General features: G+C 46.6%; 1 protein-coding gene across 2 annotated transcripts in view; it reads right to left on the bottom strand.

The window, feature by feature from the left end:
* ANXA13 (annexin A13) overlaps nucleotides 1-21473 on the bottom strand; it is a 52184-nt gene that overhangs the window by 13961 nt on the left and 16750 nt on the right. For both annotated transcript variants that reach the window (XM_053558777.1, XM_053558778.1), the window contains 6 exons: nucleotides 17478-17553; nucleotides 8258-8352; nucleotides 4365-4535; nucleotides 1973-2006; nucleotides 1788-1867; nucleotides 220-288 (listed from right to left, as the gene is read on the bottom strand). In XM_053558777.1, coding sequence (XP_053414752.1) covers nucleotides 220-288; nucleotides 1788-1867; nucleotides 1973-2006; nucleotides 4365-4535; nucleotides 8258-8352; nucleotides 17478-17553 — 525 coding nt within the window. The remainder of the gene's footprint in view (nucleotides 1-219; nucleotides 289-1787; nucleotides 1868-1972; nucleotides 2007-4364; nucleotides 4536-8257; nucleotides 8353-17477; nucleotides 17554-21473) is intronic.

A 21473-nucleotide genomic window follows, 5' to 3' on the forward strand; every position in this document is an offset into this window, starting at 1 on the left:
TGTGATTAACCCCAGGGTATAAGAGTAGGAATCATTCATTTAGGCTTATGGAGACTGTTAATATGATCTATAAAGACCTAAGGATATCTTTATTTCTTAAAGGTTATACTTATTTTCTTATTTCCTTATTTGCATGAAATAAAGAAGTATTTGCTGGAAATATGCTAATTAATTAAAAAAGAAAAGAATTTGCAGAGACTGGCACATCTGCTCACTTACATCATACAGATCTTTGGCATCCTGACCAGCGAGGTCTTTGTCCACGTTATCTCCTTCATCACGATTAGCCTAGAAAAATCAACACGTTGTTTTCAGCTTGACTTCTTGCTTGACCACAGAAAGCAAATAGAGAAAGTCCTAGACAGCAGGGTGACTTCAGAGGGGCAGCCTGAAGCTCAGCTGGGCCTGGCAAGGCTGCAAGGTCTGCTCTTGGCTGCCATCTTTTGGGCACAGTGGATAAACAGAGTAGCTTCTGTGGCAACACTTTTTTCTTTTTTTTCAGTAGAAACCAGTCACTCACAAACCCCATTAACTTCTGAGCAGGATGACAGCAACCTGTGGTGTCCCCTACAGTGAGTTCATTGGAAAGCAGGCAGTCTTTGTTTCAAAATATCCCATTTCCTCACTCAGGGTCCCAATGATAAAGAACCTGAGGGTTGGTCCTGGATCTCTAACTTAGGCCCTTTGTGGTAGGTGGAATTCTAGGATGGCCCAATGACCCACATCCTTGCATAATCCCCTTCCCATAAGTGTGGGTGAAACCTATGAATGTGATGATTCGTAATGCCTGTGATCACATCATATTCTGTGGCAAAGGGAATTTGTTCAGATGTAATTCAGGATCCTAATCAGTTGAGTTCATCCAAAGGGAAATGATCCTGGGTGGGCCTGACCTAACTGGGTGAGCTCTTAAAAGGTCAGAGATGGAAGAAGTCAGAGAGCTGAGCTCTGGCTGACCTAGAAGAAACCAAACAGCTATACTGTGATTTGTCCATGGTGGGGGGGGGCTTGGCAGGGAGCTGTGGGTGGTGGTCGTTGACAGCAAGAAAACAGGGACATCGGGCATTTGCCTAATTTTACAAAGAGGTGGCTACCCCATAGAGAATATTTTGTAAATATTTTGTGAAATTTTGTAATGAGTTTCTTATAAATAAAGGTGCATTTAGCTACAATTTTTTATTTTCCCATTGTATATAGACATTAGGAGCAACATTTGGGACACTGCACACTAGATCTATGTTGTTTCAAGCTGCTAAGGTTGTGGCAATTTGTTATGCAGCAAGACAAAAGCTATTCTGCTCTCTGCTGTCAGTCTACCCACATGGGGAGGAGCACAGCAGAGGAAATGCACAAAGCTCATTAATATGGGTGTGATGCCGTCTGTCTGGGCCCTGGGAGACTACATCCTAGCAGGGCCAATTCTGAAAGCCCTGATTTCCTGGCCAAGTTCCTTGCAGTTATTCTTGCAGGCCTAGACCTGGGCTGAATCCTGGAAATAAGAGTTGGGCTGTGTCTTACTGATTGTGTGAATGTGGGCAGGTTACCCACCCTCTTGAGGCCTAAGTTTCCTCATTGGCAAAATAAAGAGGTGATGCCCAATGAGCTAATTCGTTAACAAAAAGGGATTGTAAGCTGCAAATGACTAGGTATATTGTTATGATGGGAGAAATCCCAGTGGAACAATTTCACAATAGCTGGGCTGATAAAGCTGGGCCAATAGGACATTTTGAATAAAAGAAGGAAATGTTTGTTTACACTGCCTTTGGGTGAGACCTCTTCACTCTTACCTGTAGCAGAGACACCAGAATTTTTTTAAGGTTTCCATTTGTGTCATCTTTAACATCTGATTCAAGGCTCCTTTCAAATACTTTTGAGGAAGAAAACAGGAGGGAAGAAAGCAGGCTATTTAGTTTTCCACAGTTATTTTGAAAGAAATATACTTTATTCAGAGCCAGAATGAAAGGTCACTTACGTCTTTGGTAGGCCTCCTTAATGGCGATGATTTCCTATGGAAGTTAATAAAAAACATTTAATAGTCCAAGGTGGGGTTTCAATTAACAACACAGAGACATACAGAGAAAAGAGGCAGGAGTCTGTGTCTCACACAGGATGTTTTTGTGACGTCCGCTAGGGACGGTCATTCTTGTGGGTCAGGGCACAGGCCTGGAGGCATAGAGGAACCCTCTCTCTGCAAACATTGCTTACGCAAGTTCCGTTTGTATCTCCCCAAGTATTTTTCTTTGCATTTGCATACTTACATATGTTCTAAGGAAAAGATACAGAATTGATTTGTGTATGGGTTTAGGAAGTGGAATACTATATCATTCTTTGACTTATTTTTTTTTCTTTCAATAATGGTGTCCTGGAGATCCAGCTATGCTTGTACAGAGAAAGTCACCTGCTGTTTTCTAAAGAGGCAAACAATGTTACCTACAATAAGCCACAGTCTACTTAGCCAGCCTCCGACTGATGGATGTTCTGGTTACTTTCGGTGTTTCTCTCCTTCAAATAAGGCTTCATTCAGTGAAATCACTTGCTGTGTGCAAGAGTGCAGGTTTCTCCCCGGGGTAGGGACTCAGAGAAACTGCTTTATATCTCAATGTCTTTTGCCAAGTGGACCACCCCAGGAACTGCCTCAGTTTACACTTGAACCAGCAGCATACCAGAGCAGGCTTTTCCAGGGGTGTAGTGGCTCATGCCTACAACCCCAGCATTTTCAGATGCTGATAGTGGGGGGATCACTTGAGCCCTGCTGTTTGAGACCAGCCTGGGCAATATAGCAAGACTTTGTCTTTACAAAAATTAAAAAAGAAAATTAGCCGGGCATGGTGGCTCACTGCCTATAGTCCCAGCTACTCAGGAAGCGGAGGCAAGAGGATCACTTAAGCCCAGGAATTGGAGGTTATAGTGATCCGTGCTCCAGCCTGGGTGATGGAAGGAGACTCTGTCTTTAAAGACAGGCTTTTCCTCACAGCATGGCCTGCAAACTGGTTAAAATGGCAGTCAGCAGCTGGCAAGAGGGAAGAGGTAGCAGGGAACAGGAGGTGAGGAGCCTGGTGCTGTGCTCTGATGGCTGGAGGGTGGGGAAGGCCAGGTGGCGGGTGGCAGACCACCCGTGTTTGCGCAGCTCCCTCCCCTTCCTCTTTCCCACCCACCGCCAGGATCTGCTTGAACCTGGCACGTGTTCCCTGCTGGTTCTCCTCCTCTGATCTATTTGATTAAAAGAAAGATCTTGCTTGTTTGTTGAAGTTAGGGTCTTAAACTGGGCTAAGACCAAGAAAAGCTATGGTCAAGTAAGATGTCCAAAAAATAATTGAAATTAACCTATTCTCAAAGGCAGGTGCTGACTGCACTGACATTTGCCTCCTCACTACCTGGGGGGTGGGTCAGTCGATGCTGAGGGTGGAAGGTGTGTGATCCTTTTATTATCACATGGGGAAAAACAAGTCCAGGGATGCTCAGGAAAAGGGTTGTGGCTGTGGCTCGGATCCAGGCAGAGCTTTAAGAGAAATGGCCCTATAGAGTGAACTAGGCGGTCGTGCAGGGCTTCCTGTGCCATTTTGGTGTCAGAGCTGTTTCAGTTTTGCCTTGCTGTCTGCTCCAACCACTGCTCCTCTTTCTACCAGGAAGGCCCAAGAAGGTTGGGTTTTTCTGGTAGGTTCCTCACTGGGCTTCCACAGCCTACCAGGGAGAGGGTCTCTTTTGAGATTTGTGGACCCTCTTTACTCTTGATGAATTCCTCGGCCCTCTTGGCTCCTGGAGCTGAATGGACTTCCACTGGGGCCCTAATAAGTGCTCTTCTCAGCTCTAACAGTTGGGGCATGTTCCCGAGGGATAGGGAGATGTCTGCTGAAAGGACACAGAATCCCCAGGGCAGTGCTGGCAGCCACAGAGGGTGTTCCCCAAGATCCCCAGCACCACCCACCTCCCTGCTTTCTTATGGTCTTTTTTTGTACTTTATGCGGGATGACAGGCACGGCCAAGGAGTGACACAAACATTCTTAGATGACTTATTGCATTATTCATGCCAGAGAACCACAAAGTCAGGCTGGGGTCGGAGGGCAGGTAAAGCGGAACCATGCCTCCTGTGCATAAAAACTGTGCTTTGGTTTAGAAGAACAGAAGCAGGGATGATACAGCTCTACTGGAAGGATCCATTCTGTCTAGCCAGGGGCAGCAACACTGACACTGACCTCCAGAAGACTGGAAAAGATGTACCTCCCCCGGGGGACCAGACAGACACATGTCTGCCCAGACGCTTGTTAACCCCACGGGTAGGTTGGTGGGAAGCAGTCCTCTTTCTGGGGGCTGTGACCATCTCTGATGGTGCGTAGATGCTCCCTGGGGGCTTGGCTGGGACTGACCTTGTTGGTTCTTGTGCACAGGACCTCAATGAGCACAGACTCATCCGTGCCCAGACCCTTCATAGCTTTCTGCAGCTGCCGGGCGGCGTACTCGCTGGGGCGGTCCAGAAGGGCCAAGGCTGTCTTCTCAAAGTTTCCACTAAGCTCACTCTTCAACACCTCCTCCAGGGCCTATAGGAAGACAGTGAGAGCTGTGACTGGGAATGGCTCGGGCCAGGAGAGGGACAAGTTCTATTCCCACTACTGCAATGGCTCAGAGTCAGCAGTACAGCTGCCGTGGACACACAGGGAGTGAGCCAGGCACCTGGTCCTGGCTGCCCACCCGTTCCCACCCAAAGCTGGCAGAGAGGCACAGAAGAGCTCCCCTGCTTAGGACTGGAGGCCACAAAGATGAATCACAATCACAGCATCTGCAGAACATGTTAGGGTTCAGAGAGAGCTTTCTCAGATAGCCTTCAAGATCCTCTGTAAAGCTTCTAGGACAGATGTGGGCATCATTCCTATTTCCTGACCATCAGAGATGGAAGGGTTACCTTCAAACATTTGGCTAAAATGCAGGTTTTCTTATCTCTTAGGGGACCAGGTAATTAGTCATCCAAATTGAGATGCTTTTGAGAGTAAAAGGGGGCACGGTTAGTACAGGGGGGACAGCAGGAATAAGCCAGGATTGTCCTAGGAAAACTGGCTGCTTACATAGTCACTTCAGTTATCTTGTTAAATCCTGGAAGAAACACAGGTAAGGAAGAACTCAGGCAGGTGGGAGGGGAAATAGATGGAATTCTTTCCGGCACCTCATTTTGACAAGTGCCTGCCTGCATCTTTTTTTTTGAGTGGCCTCTTATTGCATATGAGCTGCCTACCCTCTCCCACCTCTCTCCTCTGATGAGATGGTTCAACAGGGAAGATATCAGGGCATCAGTCTAACTAGAGGTGTCAATACCCCCACCTAAATGAAGACCTTCATGCACCAGCTGGCATTTCGAGGCCCCAAGCTACAGCATAGGGTGGGCCTGGCGGCTAAGAACACGGCCACAGTAGCTTTGTGACCTTGGAAATGAAGATGATTTTACTAACTGTCAGTTTCCTTCTCTAAAAACTAGAAATAACAATAAGACTTCTCTCACAGGGTTGTTGGGAGAATTAAACACGACGATCCATGTGAACACAGAGCATAGAGCCTGACACACTTAAATATTCAATAAAGGCTGATTATTTTAATCCTGGTCTGAAAGGAATTTTGTGAGAGGAGGCCAATCAGCTTCTCAAATGAGCCTTTGGGGGTTGGCCTGGGAGAAAACTCAGAAGGTTTCTGTCTGAGGCCCTGGGATCTGCAGTCCCCAAACGGAGCTGTAACATTATGCTCCCCCTGAAGGCAGCTGCTGTGTCTATCGCTGTACCTTGAAGGCAGCCTGTGGTCAGCGCACTGGGGTGTGGATCTATCCCCAAACTGGAGATGGTTTTTCAGACCAGGTGGGCCTATACAGAACTGCGGAGAAGAGAAATACCAGCTGTCTACTCTTACAGCATACAAGCCACAAGCACAACAGCCAATCCTGGTGTGTTTACGCTCGCTTTGGGCAGAGGAGCAAGCTCCCAGGATATCTTGGCTCTGTTCCTGGTTTTCCTGCTAACTTGCTCTGTGACCATGAGATAGGTGTTCTCTTTGGAGCTCAGCTGACATGGGGACTTAGATGTGATAATCTTTAGCATCTTCTAGCTTTGTGATGTTGGGATTCTAGACCATCTCTTTGACAGTCTCCGCTCTCTGCAACACAGTTGAGAACCAGAAAGTAAGCAAATGACTGGGAGGCGAAGGCACCTCAAAGCTCTGTGCTGGAACAGCCCACTTTATTTTTAGCAGATCCCCTAGGCCCTCGCTTCAAACCCATTTACTCTTATTTTAGACAAAAGATTAAAAAGCCTTGCGTCTGACTTTCCCCGTTGGCAGGGTGGATATAGACATATGACTTGGGAGGCTGCTAGAATTAGGCACGTGGACAGGGATGGAAATTCAACTTCATTTCATTCAATTGAATGCAGTTGAACCGAAGATTCACTTATTTTCATCAAAATGACAAGCCCGATAATGAGGAGAGAAGCAGAAAAACTAGAAAAGCACACCCATCTGTGCCATTTAGTGTGTGAGGGAATAGCCCCCTTCTTGGCACTGGGTCCTCCAGGAATGGACACACTGGCCTTGAAGACCAGAAGATGCGACGTGAATCGTGGTTCTCTCTTTTTTAAATTAAGTGCATGATTTTACATAAGTCATTTAGACACATGAGCTTTACTTTTCCTGTTTGTAAAATGGAAATAATCATGGCTATCACAGATTTCCTTCATTGGGATGTGCTGGCACTATCTTGTTTGATTCTTCCTGCAACATGAGGAGGGAAGTAAGTGAATATCTTTGTTCTATAAGTGAGGAGAGCAAGGCCTAAGAAAATTGTTCCCTGCCCAGCGTCAAATAAGTAAGAAAAACCATCTTTCTCACTCTATCTGCACATATAGCAATTGAAGCAGTAAAGGTTTTATAAGTATGGATGAATACAGAAAAATAATGGACATTCATTTAGCATAATGATAATTCTAATGACATTAAGGAAAGGTTAAGTGGGCAGTGCCTGAGGCTCAAAGGAGTAGGGGACCAGCCCCATATGCTGGAGGTGGCAGGTTCAAACTGAGCCCTGGCCAAAAAGAAAAAAAAAGAACAGGTTAAGTTGTATTCATTATATATATATATATTTTTTTTTTTTTTCGTTTGTTTGTTTTTGAGACAGAGCCTCAAGCTGTTGCCCTCAGTAGAGTGCTCTTGCATCACATCTCACAGCAACCTCCAACTCCTGGGCTCAAGTGATTCTCCTGCCTCCGCTTCCCAAGTAGCTGGGACTACAGGTGCCTGGCACAATGCCCCGCTATTTTTTGGTTGCAGCCATCATTGTTTGGTGGGCCTGGGCTGGATTCGAACCCACCAGCTCAGGTGTATGTGGTTGGCACCTTAGCTGCTTGAGCCACAGGTGCCAAAACTCATCATGTATTAATAAAGAAACAGGGTTGGGCCCATTGGCTCATGCCTGTAATCATGGTACTTTGGGAGGCTGAGGGGGGAAAATGGTTTGAGGCCAGGAATTCAAGACAAAGCTGGGCAAAAGAGTGGGACTGTATCTTTAAAAATAGTACAAATGGGAGTATATAGTCCCAGTTACTCTGGAGGCTGAGGCAGGAGGATCACTTGAGCTTCGGAGTTCCAGATTACAGTGAGTTGTGATTGTGACACTGCACTCCAGCCTGGGCAACAGAGCAAGACCCTGTCTCAAAGAAGAGGAAGAGAAAGAGGAGGAGGAGGAGAAGAGCCTAACTCAGACTTGAAGCATTCAATACGTTATGGCATCATCAACAAAAATAATAAAGGAAAAGAAAAAATATAAAGAAAGGAGAAAAGGTGTTGATTCTTGATGAAACAGAGGGGTTATTTCTTAGCTTTCTATAATAATCTCTTATGAAGAATATATCATTCTTGAAGATGGATAAATAAATAAAAAATTCCTGTGTAAAGACCCACCTGTGGAAACTGATTTTTTCCCAATCACTAGCCTATCTGTTATATGTGGAATTAGTCCAATTTGAGTGGAAAAAATGGCTAAGGGCTTAAGAGAAAAATGACATCAATTCAAAAAATAATGAGTTAAGAGTATTGATTACGAGCTATTAAGTTCACAAAACAACTTCAGTTTTTCTGAAGTCAATGAAAGATTTTAAGTGGTTGTTTCTGTTTTTCTCCTGGCTTAGTCAACAAAGCTGTACAGATATTCTTGCTGCCTTGGGAACACCGAGGAAGCAGAGAAGATCAAAGCAAGGGCTGTGAGCATGATTGCCGGGACCCCTGGGATCACCTTGCCATATGTCGCCTTGTACTTTTGCTTTATTTGTTGCCTCTCATCGGATGTCCTGCTTGATAGGATTTCAATGATGGTTGCTTCATCAGTTCCTGAAGTGCAGGAGAAAGAAACAAAGCCAAAGTGAACATGAGACAAGATGGAGGCAAAGAACAGAACTTTTATATACCATTGGAGGGACTGCAAGCTAGTGCAACCTCTATGGAACTTTGTATGGCGATACCGCAAAGAACTTGAAGTAGACCTACCATTTGACCCGGCAATCAAACTGCTGCATGTCTATGCCAAGGAAAAAAGGCTACTATATAAAAAAGACACCTGTGCTGGAATGTTTATAGCAGCAAAATTCACGATTGCAAAGATGTGAAAACAACCCAAGTGCTTACCAATACATGAATGGATTAATGCAATGTGGTGTATGCATACTATGGAGAACTACTTAGCGGTAAAAATATATGGCAATCTAGACAATGTCGCTGTTGAAGGAGTAAAGGTTTGGGGACCACCTAGAGGGAACTGAAAACCATTCTTCTAAGTGAACCATCACAAGAGTGGAGAAATAAACAAATTTGGTATTGTACGTAATACCAAATTAGAACTCATCGATCAATACTTCAGTGCGTATATGGAAGTAAATCTCAATGAAAACCAGGCTGGGAGGAGGGTGGAGAAGGGGATGGGTGAATTCACAGCTCCTGGGTAGATTGTACACTAGCTGGGTGAGGGGCATACTTAATGTGTATAAATTTAATTCAATCTGTACCAAAGCAAAGTATGTAAACAAACAACCCCCTAACATTCTGAAATAAAAAAAAATGCTTCAGGGTGGCGCCTATGGCTTAAAGAAGTAGGGCGCCGGCCCCATATACCGGAGGTGGCGGGTTCAAACCCAGCCCCAGCCAAAAACTACAAAAAAGAAAATGCTTCAGGAGGAAAAAAAAAGAAAGAAACAAGATGGAGGTTTATGTTAGTCAAATCTGAGATAGGCAGAACTCGCACCTCAAAGGTGGTCAGATGTTTCCCCAGAACAAAATAGAGCCTTGAGCTTTGTGCTAAAAACTGTGTTCTTTTCACTCTCTCAGATAAATGTCCCTGAGGCCTCATGGAGCACAGAGCACAGTGCCAGGCATTGTGGTAGAAAGAGGAAGGAGCAGGGATGGCCTGTTCTTTAACAGAGAAACGAAAACATACATCCACACAAAACTTGCCCACGAGTGTTTGTAGCAGCATTATCCATGGCTGTCCAAAGGTGGAAACCACCCCGATTGTCCATCAACAGATGAGTGGTTAAGGAAAATGTAGGGTATCCATACAATGGAATGTTATTTGGCCAGAAAAAAAAAGAAAGAAAATACTGATAAATGCTGTCATATAGATAAATCATGAAAAACCAGTCATGGCAGGCCACATATATGATTCTGTTCACATGAAAGTTCAGGATGGGGGCACCTCTAGAGGTAGAAAGTAGACTTGTGGCTAGGGTGTGTGGGGTGACAACTAAGGGACAATATGGGACATGTTTTTTTATTTTTATTTTTTGGAGGTGATGAAAATGTTCTAAAACTGACTATGGTGACAGTTGTACCTATCTGTGAATATACTAAAATCCATTGAGAATCGTACACGTTACATGACATATGGTTTAAATCTCAATAAAACTGCTTTGAAACACTAAAAGTAGGCTATGGCACCAGCCACATATACTGAAGGTGGTGGGTTCGAACCCAGTCCGGGCCAGCAAACCAACAATGACAACTGCAAGAAAAAATAGCCGGGCATTGTGGCGGGTGCCTGTAATCCCAGCTACTTGGGAGTTTGAGGCAAGAGGATCGCTTAAGCCCAAGAGTTTGAGGTTGCTGTGAGCTGTGATGCCACAGCACTCTACCCAGGGCAACAGCTTGAGACTCTGTCACAAACAAACAAACAAAAAAACACTAAAAGTAAAAGGATGGCCTATTCCTTGGCATCCAGTTACTTATGAGCGAGTGGATGAGATTGTAATATAGGCCCCAATAGCTGCAATATCAATCCCACCTAAATTTGTCTCAGGAGAAAAGTCCTAATTGGGACCATGAAGATTGGTTGTCCCTTTAAAGTCTGATTACGCCCGTGAGTAATGCCCTTTTTAAAAAGAGTTTTTTCCCTGCTGCTCAAAGAGTTCCATGCTCATTGCAATTTGACCAGTACTGAAACCTATAATGAGTAAGAAAGGAAGGGATATCCTGGTTTGAACACAGTAATAGGATGCTAAAGATGACCCAGGTATTGCCAGTGTGGGGATGAGAAAGACCATTTACCCATCAATCCCTAAATTAGATTTCTTCAGACCAGACTCAAACCATGGCTCGGCCCTGTACAGACTATATGATGCTGAGCAAGTTATTTCCCTTTAAAGCCCTGGTTTTCCCACCGCCAAGATGAGAGTAACGTTATCTGAGGCTATTGTGAGGATGAGATGAGGGGATGCAGGTAGGGGTCCGTGGCGGCTCTGAGAGTGCACCTGGGAGACCTGGGGCACTGGGGTCTGTGTGCCCGCACTGCCTCACATCCACAGGGGCCCTGGCCGAGGCCACCCTTCCACAATCTGCTCACACAGTGATGCGGCGTGCTGGGACCTGAGCAAAGCTCTCAGCAACCATGGCAGGCCATGGGAGGCCACCTAGTCCAAATTCTCATTTTCAGATGGGGAGATAGAGGCACACCTCGGCACCTGCTCTCAGTTCCTGTGTGTGCCTGGCTGATCTGCAGCATTTGCACTTGTTGGGCATTCTCTGTGTGAGACACCTGTCTTCACGCTTTCCGCCTGTTCTCCTGGTTCTTCCTCCCACCTCCCCACCACCTTCCTCCCAGCATCCTCGACTGGCCTTTTCTTTCACCCGCCCTGTAAAGTCCATTTCAGGTCTCCGTTCTAGTCGCTGTCACTCCTCCTCCAGGTGACCATGGAATGGTGAGGAACCCAGATCAGCACCTCCAGCCCTAATCTTCCCTTTGAATTCAGATCTTGTTTCCAGTTCCTGGAGCTTGGGATCTCCGCAGGCATTTCAACTTCCAGTGTAGCTAAAACTGAACTCGTTTTGTGTATCCGTAAATCCACTCCCCAGCCTGTTCCTGCAGCTCAGGGCATGGCATCACCCAAACTGGGAAATCCGAAGTTACAGTTGAGGTCCCACTTTCTGTCTCCCTTCCTTCCCAACGCCACCAAGTCCATGTGTCTCACTACACAGCAACTCTTTCACCTGCCCCTCTTCATTCCTGTTGCTGGGGCCCCATAGACCCTGAGTGTGTTTAGTCTTCCCGAAGCTCAGCTGTGACTCCACAGTCCACCTCGGAAGCACGCCTGCCCTCATTTCATGCTGTAATTTAAATGCCTTCGGTGATTCCTCATGACACTTGGAATCAGATCAGAGTCCTGTACAGTGCTGTTGAGACTTCCTGAGTTTGGGTTTGAGCTGCTCTCTACACACACTGACACAGGCTCACTCACTTTGTCTCGGCCACGTGTGGAGTAGACCAAGGGATTTTGCAAACTTTTGAAGGGTTAAGTTTCTGCTTCCTCTGATCTTCCGAGCAGGCTGTGTTTGTGTATGTCTAGGATCTCTGCAGCGACCATATCGCACTGCAGGATGGACACCCAGAGTGCTCCCTAAAGGGTAGTGTGTGTTGTTACAGGGCCACTGGCTGCTGCCTGGCCCTGGTCAGCAGGCAGGTGAGCCCAGAACGGGGCAGCTACCCAGCTGAGAGGGCAGGACCCTGAAGGGACAGGGGCGCTACCTTTGGATTTATTTTGAAGGGAAGATTAGGAGGAGGAACAATCCAAGCCATGGAGGTAGGACAGAGATGAGGGGACCTCGCGGGAGATGGGGAAGAGAAGAAAGAGGAACTGGCAAAAACTTGAGGTGTTTTGCCCTTGCCTTGACACGGGCACCAGCCCTCAGAGCCATCTTTGCAAAGACAGAATGGGAACATAGCAAGAGGCCTGAGCAGGGGGTGGAGAGCTGCCTTTTGGTCCTGGCATGGCCACTAGCTTTGCGTCCTTGAACTGTTTGTGTAATCTCAAGGAGTATTTCCACCTCTATCATTCTGGGAAGATGCAGCTGTTTGGTTCCAGTAGCAAATTCTAGGCTAGCTCACTTCCGCAAGCAGCCTCATTCTGGTTTGGTTCCAGTGCTGTTACTGATGCTGCCCCTCCTCACTTCCACCTGAAGCGTCCCCTCTGTCATATGTATCCAATTACTTACTCTGTGATGTTATTATGACACATTTTTTAGACTTCTGAGTTCCAGAAATCTCACCCCAAAGAGATTTCTGTTTCTTGTAACTATCTCTTGCACCTGCCCCTTATTTCCACTTGGGCTGCACCTGCCCCCATTGAGGGCCTTGGCATCCCAGCCCAGGTCCTGGCAGGTGGCAGAAGCAGCTCCCACTTGCCTTTCTAATTCTTGTCCTGCCTACTTATCCTTTCCAGGGCCCCTTTCCACCTACTTTATAAATACTTTGTGGCTCCAGGAGCAAACACCACTTTCTTTCTCACCTCTGGGTCTTTGCTGTTCCCTCCACTGGAGCACCTTTATCTCCAGTCCTCACCTTCACTCCTACATCTTCAGGACTCAGCTCACCAGACTGTTCTAGACAGAACAGCTCCTTCCCTGTGTCCCTCACACTGCCTGTTCTTCCCTTCTCTGCCAGACACATGGCAAGTTCCATTAGGTGCACAGTGTTTTGTTCACTGTTCTGTTTCTCAGATGATTTGCTGAATGTATAAATGATTAACCGCATGCATATGTGAATGAATGAATGGCTGGATGAATGGCTAGAAGTTTGCCCATTCTCATGGAGAACTTTTTCTCTGCACTGGTGAAGGTGCATGTGATGGTCAGATGGGCTGTACATAGCAAGGACTGGTAAAAAACATCCTTTCTACTCTGATGCCATGTGCAACCCACCTCTAGATAACCGGGAAGACAGAGTTAATATTTAAAAGTTAATGTTTTTGAGGTTATCCTTCCCAAAATGCTTTAGACCAGGGGTCCTCAAACTACGGCCTGCGGGCCACATGAGGCTGTGTGATTGTATTTGTTCCCGTTTTGTTTTTTTACTTCAAAATACATGCAGTGTGCATAGGAATTTGTTCACAGTTTTTTTTTTAGTTCAGCCCTCCAACCGTCTGAGGGACAGTGAACTGGCCCCCTGTTTAAAAAGTTCAAGGACCCCTGCTTTAGACAAAGAGAGACACCAGAGAGCAAAGCAGCCAAGGGATGGCCCAGCAACAGCTGGGAGGCGGGAGGAGGGCATGGAAATGAAACTAGATTCCCCTCCAAGGCCTCTGAGTCCAAGTCTCGGGATTATCCAGGAGCCGTTTCCACTCCTGACCACGAAGCGCTTTACTGAACGGTGACCTCACTCTACATTTCACAATACGTGTGTCATATCAGCAGTCAGCGCTGCTGAACGATTGCCTGTGAACATTTACAATGGTTGGAGGCACTGGGGCCAGTCCCCAGTGGTTCTGGGAAAGACTGAAAAAATGAGAAAAGAAGGAACCTTGAGCCTGACTGTGGGTTGAACACTGTAATTACCCAGCAGAGGTCAGAACCAGGTGACAGTCAGCCTCGGGCAATGTCTGCCACCCCCCTTGGTTTGCTTTCCCAGCAACTTTCTGGGAAGATACTGAGCCATGTTTCAGCAGGATGGAAGCCACGGGGTTTGATGGCCCCCAAGCCTGTGTGACAGACAAGTGATCCAGGCCTGCACCAGACTCAGCCTTCCCAGCACCAGCCCGCCTTTCACAGAACCCTGGAGGCTGCAGCTCCTGCTCTGGTGACACCACTGGGCTGCCCAGTCCCCCCTAGATGAAGTAATAAATGGGGGACAATTTTGCCTGCCTACATCATTACGTGTCCCTTGTCCTGTGTCTTAACTTCCTAAGGTGGCTGTATCAATTACCACAATCCCGGTGGCATAAAACAAAGCAATCCGTTCCCTGACAGTTCTGGAGCTGAGGGTCTGAAGTCGCCTGTCTGCAGGGCCACACTCCTCCCCAGAAGCCATCTGGGGCAGAATCTGTCCCTTGCCTCTTCCAGCCTCAGCGAGCTGCCAGTGACCCTGGGTGTCCTTCGGTTCATTGCGAGGCTTTGATCTCTGCTCTGTCTCCACGTGGTCTCCTCTGTGCGTCATTCTCCCCCTTTCTCCTGAAGACGCTTGTCATTGGATTTGGGGCCCACCAAGGTAATCCAGGGTGATGGCTTCTCAGGACCCTTAATTAAATTACATCTGCAAAGACCTTTCCAAATCAGTTCACATTCAGAGATTCTGGGTGAATGTATCTTCTGAAGGCCCCCACCGTTCAGCTCAGTCCAGCCTGAGCAATAGAGGACCGGGTGGGCCTATGCATCGCTCAGCTCATCTAACTGGTTGTGCGGGGATGGTGGATACTATTGAGCAGGAGGAGATCAGCATATAACGAGGGCCACGAGGTCCTGGGCTCAGTGTCGCCTCCTTGCAAAGAGACATTATTAGCCCCATTTTGCAGATGAGAACACTAAGGTCATGGCACCAATAAGGGGCAGAACAAGGGCTGAAGTTCATGCCCATGCCTGGGCCGACAGTCACGATCTGAGTTCAAGTCTGGTCCTCCCTCTCTGTGGCTTGTACAGGGTTGCTTAACCTCCACTTGTCTCAGATGGCCCTGACCTTGCCCCTAAAGGGTGGTCCTGGGATCTACAACAACAGCATTACCTGGAAGCCTATTGAAAATGCAAAAATCTCAGCCCCTCCCCCCACATGCTAATTCAGAATCTGCCTATTAACAAGATAGCAGGATCCCCTGATGACCAGAAGCTGTGGACAACCAGATAATCTTTTTACCTCAAAGAGCCTGTTTCAGTGACAGTGCGGGAGAATGGCAAACATGCTTTTACATTTTAGAGAGTAGACTCAGGATTAAGACTTTCTCTCCAGTAGGACCTTGCTAGAACAATCCAACAAGAGGCAGGTGGGGCCTAGTCTGGTGACGGAGGGCCTGGAAGCCAGGTGGAGACAGCAGAGGGGACAGAGCCCTTCTTGGAAGGGCTGACCCTTCATGGCAGGGAACGGGGGTGGCTGTTCTGGGTTGCTCAGGGCCTTAAGTCACCAAGAATTCATGGGTGCCCCCACAAAAGAAATTAAAAATACCCCCAAATGAAGAAGTCTGCAAGTTTTGTGTCATTTTTAAGGTGTGGCATTATTATTTTCACTTGAGTAGGTGATGAGTGGGTGGGGAGTATATAGGATATTTTACAATATCTCATTAATGGTTTTTATGTTGATTACCTAATGAGGTAATACTCTGATGCAAAATCGAGTTGACTAAAACACATTATTAAAATAATAAATTTTACCTGTTTATTCTTCCTTTAAAATTTGGCTTCTAAAACATTTAACATCATCTGTATGGCTCGCCTTTATGGCTCTTGGATGGTGTGGCCCTGAGTATTTAAATCCACCCTGGCGAGGCTGGTACATCAGTGAGGCGGGAGCATGTTCTTGCAGACAAACTTTTCCAACAATGCAATTGTGGTTCAGCTTGTGGTTATCAATAGAGGGTGGGATCCTAGACCTCAATCCAATCAGAGTTCTTTAAGACAGTCCTAATTTCCAGTTGCCCCACCCTCATTTCATAATGCTATCAACTTGGGCAAGATAGTTAACCTCTGGGTTTAGTCAATATAATAACTCAACTTTGCAGTGTTGTTGGGAAGATTTAACACAATGATGTATGTGCAATGTCCAGCTTAGCACCTGGTGTAGGGAAGGTGATCTGCACAGTCACTAGGACTACCTTGCTGCCACGTTGTGGGCACTTCCAACAGTGGGGCAAGAATTCTGTGTGATTTTGCCATCCAGTAGGTGCTGAACTTGTACGGTGGCTACAAACATGGGATTCATCACTAGCCACAGCTGAATCATTCCCACACCCACCTGGGCTCCTGTCTCCACCCCACTCCCAGATGTCAAGACCTCACATGAGAGCCGCAGGAAGCCTCACCAGGGAAGCACCTGGGAGCCCGGTTCAGCCATAACATCCTGCCAGTTTCATGCACGGCCTGAGCCTGCCTCCTGGTAGTGTCATCCGGGAGTGTGAAATTGGCCAAGTCGGGACGTGAACAGGCCCTCTGATGCCTCCAAACAAGCACCTGTTTGTCATCTTTCCTCTCTACCTCCTTCCCTTCCCCTCCCACTTCTCTCTCTCCTCCCTTCTCTTTCCTCTTTCTCTCTCTCCCTCTCTCTCTGTCTCTCTCTGATTTATTCAAGAATACTTACTATGTAGAAATCCCATCTTCCACTTCCCCACCAACTCTTTCCCCATCCCTGGGACTTGTCAACAATTCTTGGGCAAGGCAGCTATTCTGTGGTTAGATAAGTTTCTTATATTAAAGCAAACTATGTCTCCTTAGAACTTCCACCATGGGTCCAAGATGTTTCCTGTGGAGCAGCGGTTCTCAACCTGTGAGTCGAGACCCACAGGAACTGCATTAAAGAGCCACAGCATTAGAAAGGTTGAGAACCACTGCTCTGGAGTTACACAAAGAATTTATGGCCATATTTTATCATGACACCCATTACCAGGAAAGTAAAGCTCCTCTAATTTATTTCTAAGTAAAAAAACTATTATTTGTTTTAATCAAACATTATACCAAGTAAAAGGAGCCACAAAAGATGCAAAAGTCCAAATATCATATGGTTCTGTTTTTATGAAAGGTCCAGAATGCGCCAATCCTGGGAGATTGTCAGGGGCTGAAGGGAGGGAGGGGCTCCTAATGGGCACAGGGTTTTTTGGGCAAGATAAAAATTTCTGGAATTAGTGAAGATGGTTGCACAGCCCTGTAAATATACTAAAACTCTGACTTGTACACTGAAGAGGAGTGAATTTTATGGTATGTGAATTGTATCGCAAAAGGCAAAAGAATAATTCAATAAAACATCCCATCTGAAACGGTCAAGTTAAATGTCACAATACCCAGCTTCTAACTGTTATATAGAATCCCCCAAATAGGGTCTGATTATAATTTCTAGAACTTTAATAAAGAGATTGTTAGAAGTGATTGACTTGAGTTAGCTTGGAATACAAAAGATAAGTGTATGGGGGGTTTGTCTCCCTAGCACCATGGGGACCAGTTGGATATGAGATCAAGTCTAATCTGCTTTGATGGTAAATTAGCAAACAGCATATCTTTCATACCCATTCCTTTGCAGGCTTTGTTCAGCTTTTTGGTGTCTCGATCCACATCAAAACCCTGATGACTTCTTGCTTTGGCCTAAAGAAAATAATCAAAGAGGTGAGATGACAGAAAAGGCTTTCTTAAATTATTTCGGGCTAAAATTGGTAGCTCATTGGAATAACCAAGTAGTCATCCAAACAGGGGACCTGCTGATAGTCTACATGTGGGTACACGTGGAAATCAGCTGGGGAGACTCTGGCCTTAGGGAGGTGGCTGGTACTCCTTGGGGCCAGCTGGCCTTAGACGGTCACAGGAGTATGGTCCCTTTTGTTCTCCATTCTGACTAACTGTGCTTTGAGGAATTTTCATATCAACCCTACCTTCGTGTGTCTGTCTCTGAAACAAAGAATAATACTCTGTACTAATGTTGGTTCTTCCCCTCTGCCACAAAACATAGCTTTGTAAAGAATAGGCTTTTCTGGCCAGAAGCTGAGGGTTCTAGCATCTTACTACAGATTTGTTTGGTGACCTGAATTTTTGCCAAGGGGAGGCATATACTTGTCAGAGATACTATATGAACCAGCAGGAGCACAGTTTTTGGTTTTTTAGTGCTCCCTGGGGAGAAAAGTCCTGATTGTGTACTGTGCTGAGCTTTTCCCACACTTCATTCCTTGGCCTAATTCATGTGCTAACTTCTTCACAGTTCCCTGTGTGTATATTATTATTTGCTTATTATTTTTCTTTCAAGTGAGCTTTGTTTTTACTTAGTCATTTTTAAAAGGAACCTTTCAATGAACACTAAAATAAAAAAAACCAGTATTTCTTGCATAAACAGAAAGTAAACATGGAAATAAATGCATCACTACAAAAAATTCAAAGCTGTGAGGTTAACTGCAGTTATGCAGCCAGCAGCCTGGAAGATACCCTAAGTTTTCTCAACTGTTTGCCTTTCCTCTTGCAGCTTCTCCTGAGTGACATGTTTGTATATTTCACATCCTTCAGTGAAAGCTGGTTTGGGTGGCAGCACCACCCACTCCTCTCTCCTACCTGTCATTTCCTTGGGTGCTAGTGGGAGTAAACAGTCGGCCACACAGGCCTGGTGGGCATGTTGTGTATCTGCGTGGCATCCCTAGTTGCTGTGCGGGAGTGCCTCTCTCCCCTCCCATGTGGTCTCACTGGGCTGTCCAGTCATGTGGCTTCAGCCCATGGTCACCAACATGGTCATTATGCCAATAAGGACTGACTCAGGAGAGGGGATAAAATTGAAGCAGGGTCACTTAGAGTCTTTCCCTTGGTTGATATTGAAAAAGATACATTATCTCTCTCTAGTGGGCTTGCTAGCCTGAGAGAGTGTGAGTCTAGGGCTGGGGGTGGCCATTTTGATTTTGTCCACTATCTAATGGGAACGAGAGAGAGAGAGAGAGGAGAGAGAGAGAGAGAGAGAAAGATGTAATTACACTGTATAAATCCTCAGATACCCCAGTGCTTGTATCCTCGGACTTCCCAGTTAATTAACAATCACCTCCATTGTTGAAGTTAAATGAATTGTGTTTCTGTCCTTGACACTCACTATCCTGGCCCAATATCTATAGACAGGAGCAGAGCTGAGTTCTAGGCCTTGGTTAATGGAGAATCATAGACTCCTAGAGCAGAGAGATCGTCAGGACTCCCTGGCACACCACGGCCTTGTGGAAGGTGAGGGGATGGCCCATCTTGAGGCATTGGCTCCTGAGACAAACCGGGAGGGAGACTGACATTTGTTGAACACCTGCCACAAGCCAGACAATTAATAGACCTTCATTGTTCACAGGGGAGAGTCGGCATTAGTAGTTTGCCTTGCACATGAGGAACCTGGGCCCAGACAGGGCAGGGAGTTTGAGGTTTGCCTGCTAAAGCTCATGTGCTGCCCAGTGCACCGTCGGCCTCGTGTTCTATGAGTAAAGCCTTCACGTTACAGCAGAGGGGTCACACGTCCCATTTCCTTGTTTAAATTCTTTGTGGGATATAAGAAAGCTATTCTGTGCTTTCAAAGGCAACCGGCGACATCATTTGTGGGACTCAGTACAAATGAAGGTGGAGGGCTCTTTGTTCAAACACTATTAGAATTTCAATATGGTGCTGTCAGAGCATTCGAGCAAACACAGGGCTCTGCACACTTGGGAAGTCCTCTTGCTTTTTTATTTGAGACGGAGTCTCAATCTGTTGCCCTGGGTAAAGTGCTATGGCGTCACAGCTCACAGCAACATCCAACTCTTGGGCTCAAGTGATCCTCTTGCCTCGGTTTTGCTATTTTAGTAGAGTCAGGATCTCGCTTTTGCTCAGGCTGGTCTTGAACTCATGAGCTCAAGCTATCCACCCACCTCGGCTTCCCAGAGTGCTAGGATGACAAGCGTGACCACTGTGCTGGGCCCCACCTGCTTTTTGATCAATTTCTGAAGGAGATTGTTCTGTGGATGCAGCAATCTTAAATGAGTAAACGGCATCTTTGCTTTTCATGGGAAATATTATGGAGGGCTTGGGGAGTGAGGTAGAATGGAACCCAGGAGGCAGAAACCTCCTCCTAACAGGCCAATTCACAAGCCGTTCTAGATGGCATTTTAGCCTCATCAGTGCAGAGAATTTGGTGGAGACATTTCCTGTCTGTCCCACTTCACAACTGTCACATTGAAACGGAGACAGAGCTCTGGGGATGGCTGTGCCCTACCTGAGGGCCCTGGCCAGGGGACCTAGGTGGGCTCCAGGTAGGGGGCACTTGCCAAGCCAAGTGCTGGTGGGGCTGCTTCCTGCCAAGAGGCACCTTTTCTCCTTTGAGCAGAGAAGCTTCCAGGGCTTGCAGAGGCCATGTGGAGACTTGTCTACAACCAGCTGGCCAGGCAATGTCTGGGTGGGTGTCAGAACTAGACCCAGGACTTTCTGACTTTGGCAGATATAAAATGACATTCCAGCTCCTCATCCTCTTCCTGTTTAATGAGGTCATTTCGTGATACAAATATCATAGAGTTACGGGAGCTGAGGGATGGGACAAAAGAATCCTCTGAACATGTCCAGTTGGCTTATCCAGGAACAAAAAGTAAAAATTAATAAACTACTGTCATTTGATCTGAAATAACTCTGGTATCTGGGGTGTAGTGGGGGAGGGTTGAAACACGTGTTAGGAATAGAGATGATAAGGGAGCTTTTTTTTTTTTTCTTTTTTGCTGAACAAATAATGTGGGGCCAGGTCTACGTCAGAGGCACAGCCATCATCAGGGCGGGGGGAAGTCACAGACCCCGGCCCCTTGTGGGACCCATGGTTAGCCATGTGGGTTATCCTTCCTAACTGCTTGAGAAGAGAATCCAAGTTCCTTCCTTGTAAGAGCAGTGTATCTGATGTTGAGCAAAATAAAACAGTCTGTGTGGCACTTTCCCCTCTATATGGCTGGGGTGGCCCCCACAATGAACATATTCACCAGGGATGCCCAGCGCTGATGGAAGGGGCATCGTGTGGCTTGTTCCTGTGAGCTGCCGGCCACTTTCTCCAGAGTGTACAGAACCGACATTCCACATCCGTTGCTCATTGTTAGCGGTAAAGGCAGCTGACCTCAGGGCCTCCAGCCTGCTTGCCAATCAGGAGACTCAGTTTTTGAAACCTGTGGCCACTGAGCAGACCTGCCACACAAAATGGGTCTGTGAGTCAGGTACAGGATGGGTACACGGGGCCCAGGGTGGGGTCAGACACCCTCCGGAGGTTCCAGGTGAAAACACGGGTATTCTGCTTGTTTTCTCTACAACATTGCTTGTTTTGTGTTCTTTCAATTCATTTTTTTTTTGAGACAGAGCCTCAAGCTGTTGCCCTGGGTAGAGTGCCATAGCATCACAGCTCACAGCAACCTCCAACTCCTGGGCTCAAGCGAGTCTCCTGTCTCCGCTTCCCGAGTAGCTGGGACCGCAGGTGCCCGCCACAACGCCTGGCTATGTTTTGGTTGCAGCCGTCTTTCGATTCATTTTTTATCAGCACTTGCACTGACACTCAGGAA

This window comes from Nycticebus coucang, chromosome 13, assembly GCF_027406575.1.
Source record: "Nycticebus coucang isolate mNycCou1 chromosome 13, mNycCou1.pri, whole genome shotgun sequence".
Taxonomy (NCBI): Eukaryota; Metazoa; Chordata; class Mammalia; order Primates; family Lorisidae; genus Nycticebus; species Nycticebus coucang.